This window comes from Monodon monoceros, unplaced genomic scaffold, assembly GCF_005190385.1.
Source record: "Monodon monoceros isolate NGI ecotype Baffin Bay Population unplaced genomic scaffold, NGI_Narwhal_1 Super_Scaffold_5, whole genome shotgun sequence".
Lineage (NCBI taxonomy): Eukaryota > Metazoa > Chordata > Mammalia > Artiodactyla > Monodontidae > Monodon > Monodon monoceros.
The window spans coordinates 70,543,405-70,547,410 of record NW_021703782.1 but is presented as its reverse complement, the minus strand read 5'-3'; the positions used below and the strand labels follow the sequence as shown (position 1 = coordinate 70,547,410).

General features: G+C 63.2%; 1 protein-coding gene across 1 annotated transcript; it reads right to left on the bottom strand.

Annotated features, from left to right (window-relative positions):
• Positions 1–480: 480 nt before the first annotated feature.
• On the bottom strand, positions 481–1,749 carry FOXB2 (forkhead box B2). The gene has a single exon (XM_029203988.1). It carries the CDS (start codon positions 1,747–1,749, stop codon positions 481–483), a length of 1,269 nt encoding a protein of 422 aa, XP_029059821.1.
• Between the last annotated feature and the right edge of the window lie 2,257 nt (positions 1,750–4,006).

The window sequence follows — 4,006 nt, the reverse complement described above, 5'->3', positions numbered from 1 at the left end:
GCGACATTGTTCACGAGAGGTTGAGACCCGCGGGAAGAAACTTGGTGGCTGAGGTCTGTTTCATCGTCACTCTCTGTTGGATTTCTCCCAGGGAGGTTTAGTCCTGCCATCTTCTGCTCCCGGGAGTAAGAATAGAAATCCAATTCCAATATGCCAGCGAATGAGGCTTCCCCAAACTCGTTCGTTCCCTCCCCCCATAACTTATGGATTTATAATTTTAATTACAATAGAAACTCTTACCTGAAAATTGGCTTTCATTATTCTGATTGTACAACATAGTATAAACACAGACACCAGAAGTGTTATATTTATTCAGACCACTGGAGAATCCACTTTCGGGTTTGTTTAAATACCTTCCTTTCCCGCAAAGGCTGGGGCTCGCCAGCTCTACCCGACCTGGTCAGGGCGCCCTCGCCCTCTCCGGCAGTCCAGGGCCAGGCGAGTCTCCATGAGTTCGTCTCTTCCAGCCCGCTAGGTACCCTAAGAATGCACCAGCACCGAGTGCAGAGAGCCGCCTTTGCTCTCGGCCGCACTCGGGGCGGTGGGCTCCATCAGAGAGACGGCGGGTGAGGCGGCAGCCGCCGGGCACACGGTGGACGGTGCCGGCGGCTGCTGCGCGGCCGCGGGGACAGCGAGCGCTGCGGGCAGCGCGGCCACCGGTGGCAGCGCAGGAGTCGGCTTGATGGGCACGGGCACCGCAGGCAGGCTCTGGCTTGCCGAGTGGCACAGGGCCTTGACCGGTACACCGAAGGCCCCATACTCCGGGCCCATGGGGACCCCCGCGGCGGCCGCGGCGGCCGTGGCCGCGGCCACTGAATCCATGACGCCGACGTGCGGCCACACGGAGCTGACGACGTTGCCGAGCTGGCCCGGCACGGGATAACCCAGGTGGTGCATGACGGACGCCAAGGGCAGCCCGCCGGCCTGCAGCACGCCCTTGTAGTCCCGGCCTATGATGTTTTCGATGGCGAACGGGTGCTTGAAGCCCGACGTGGACGCAGCGGCGGCGGCGGCAGCAGCGGCGGCGGCCGAGCCCAGCCCGTAGGGCGGGAACTGTGACAGGCGCCCCACGCTGCCCACGGCCGCCGCCGCCGCCGCCGCCGCCGCCGCCGCTACGGCCGCCGCCTCCTGCATCTTGCCGGGGTGAGACGGCTGCGGCGGCTGCTGCGGTGGCTGCGACGCGAGGTGCGGCGGCGGCTGCGGAGCCGGAGGCGGCTGCTGGTGGAAATAATGCACCATGTGCGGCGGCGGCTGGGGCGGCGGCGGCTGGGGCGGCGGCGGCTGGGGCGGGTGGTGGTGATGGTGGTGGTGCGCGGCAGCGTGATGGTGGTGGTGCGGGTGCAGGTGCCCTCCGGGGCCAGCGCCTGGCGCGCCCTTGGCGCTTCCCGCGTGCAGGTGTGTGTGGTCAGCGCGCAGCACCTTGAAGCGCTTTCGGCGCCTCAGGAAGCTGCCGTTTTCGAACATGTCGCCGCAGTCGGGATGCAATGCCCAGAAGCTGCCCTTGCCGGGCTGGTCGGGCCGCCGCGGGATCTTGATGAAGCAGTCGTTGAAGGAGAGGTTGTGCCGGAGGCTGTTCTGCCAACGCTGCGTGTGCTCGCGGTAGTAGGGGAAGCGCTCCATGATGAACTTATAGATGTCGCTCAGAGGCAGCATCTTCTCGGCCGAGTGCTGGATGGCCATCGCGGTCAGCGAGATGTAAGAGTAGGGCGGCTTTTGGTCGCTGTACGAACTCTTCCCCGGCCGCGGCATCGCCCCTGGCGCCTCCACCTCCCTCTGGCTCACAGTGGACCGCAGCGTCGCTCCGCACCCCGCTCCCGGGGCCTGGTTGTCTCCACTAACTCCCACTCCGCCCTCCCGGACCCGCCACCCCGCCCTCTTTCCCCCCAAGACCCTCTCGCCGTTTCTCTCCCGCCTTCTCTCAGTGGCCTGCGGTCTCCGCGCTTGGCCTCTTGACCCAGTTTAGCAATTCGACGCTCGCAACTTCTGGCCCCGACGGTCGCCGACTGGCGCGCACAGTCGCGAGCGGGGCGCGCCAGCTTCACCGCCACCCTCTCGGCGTCTTCCCGCGGGTGGCCAGAGGCTGAGCGTGGGAGCTGGCGGAGAAGGAGTGGGGAGGGCCCTGTTCCCTTCCGGCCTCCTCTTTGCTTTTTCTCGGTCCGAGGGAAGCGCAGGCCCAGAGAGCTGGAAGGAAGGACTGGACATCCAGGACTCTAGCCCTTTAAATCGAGTTGGCGCTCGTTGTCCAGGAGGCCGGGGGCGGCGGGAGTTAACAGCGCCTTGAGCGCTGCCCCTTGACCAGCCACTTAGTCCGCTGTGGAGTTCTCGTGTTCCTGGAGGGGAGAGGCGAGGTAAGGAGAAGGAAGCTCGGCTCCAGCAGCCCGCGTCTCCCTTTTCTCCGGCGGCTCGCAGCGGAGACTGGGATAGAGCTGTAGGCGGTCGCCTGGGGGGAAAAAGTTTAGTGGTTTCTGCTGCGGCGGCGCCTGCGGGCTCTGCCGAGGGGCGGGGGCTCTGGACGCGGGGCGCGAGCGGAAGGGGCGTCTGCGAACGCCGGGAAGGCGCGGGCCTGGCCTGTGGCGGCTCCGCCGTCCGCGCCGCAGCGGCTGTCGCTCTCCCGGGCCCGTCTGGAGCTGGAGAGGCGGCGGAGGCTGTGGCAGCGACGCGCTCTCCTGGCTGCGTTTTGTAATGGTCCCGGAGACGCCGAGACCCCCGCAGCTCGCGCTTCGAGACTATCACATGACCGAGGCTGAGGGACTCCGCCGCCGCGTCTCTTGCTGAAGAAGGGGCGAGAAGACGCCGTGCCTCGCCCCCGCCCCCTCCTCCATCTCGGCGCGGGCGCCCCCACCCCCACCATTTACCACCCGCTCCGCAGCCCCCAGCCGCGGCCAAGTGGGGCGGGGGGCGCAGGCTGTTCTCAGGGAGGGGCACGGCGCCCGGTGCGGTCCCCGCCGCTGCACCCCACCCGGGTCGCGACGCACGGCAGAGGGGTACAGGAGACTGCTTTCTCGCTCCTCTCGTGCTTCTCCCGCCTGTCCCCGCCCTTTCAGTCGTCCCTCTTCCCACCTACCAGCTCTGGGCTTCTCTGTCCTTACACTGCCTTCCTCCTGGACTAGCCACTCTGGGCCAAGTTCGCAGCAGCGTGGCCTCAAGGTCTCTTCTCTTCAAGAAATCCCAAAGGCCGGAGGGTTGGAGGGAAAAGCTAAAGCGGAGGAGACCCAGGGCCGTTTTCGCTAAATGTCAACTTCATCACAGTTTTCTTGCGCGACAATTGAGTGTCAGGCCCAATGATAGGCGCCTGGTACAGGGAGATCTGGGACAGCTCTCTGCGCTCCAGACCGCAGTCTAGTGGGAGAGACTGACAGTAACCGGGAAATTTGGATAAATACTAAGTGCTTGGTGGATGGAGGCTCCATTAAGAGCGGGTGGATGGGACAGGGTGAAGCGTTTCTTTGGGTGGTGACGTCTGAGCTGGGGCCAGAAGGAGGGCTTGGGGGTTCAGAGGTCTCATCACCTGGGTGTGTCGGAGCGGAGTCTTGCTATTCTGAGCACGTCGAGGGAAAGGGAGATAGTTAAAATTAAGTAGGAGGTCAAAATGACCAATCCACAGGGCGCTGGTGTGACCTGTGAGGGTGGATGAACTGCAGCGCTGAGGTCCCCGTGCTTGCTGGGATCCCGGAAGCAGTTTCCTGCTCTGCACTTTCCTGCACACCCATGAGCGAATCCCAGTTGACTGGAGAGAACCTGCAGTTATAGTCTGGTTTCGGCTGCCTTTGCCCTTAGGCAGGGAGGAAAAGCAGAGTTTAGAAGAAGAAGGAGACAAAAAAAAAAAAAATATATATATATATATATATACCCTCTTCCCATCTCTAGGCCTCAGTTTCTTTATTTGTAAAATGAGATGTCTGAAGTTGGACATTTCACGGGTCCCTTCCCGTTCGCAGATTTGAGGAGAAAGCAGCAACTAGGGGTTGTGACTCATTCTGTTTTTAATTTCTTCTTTTCTGTGCCT

Coding starts and splice junctions, on each gene's coding strand:
- FOXB2 (XM_029203988.1), bottom strand. CDS start 1,749: ATGCCGCGGCCGGGGAAGAGTTCGTACAGCGACCAAAAGCCGCCCTAC.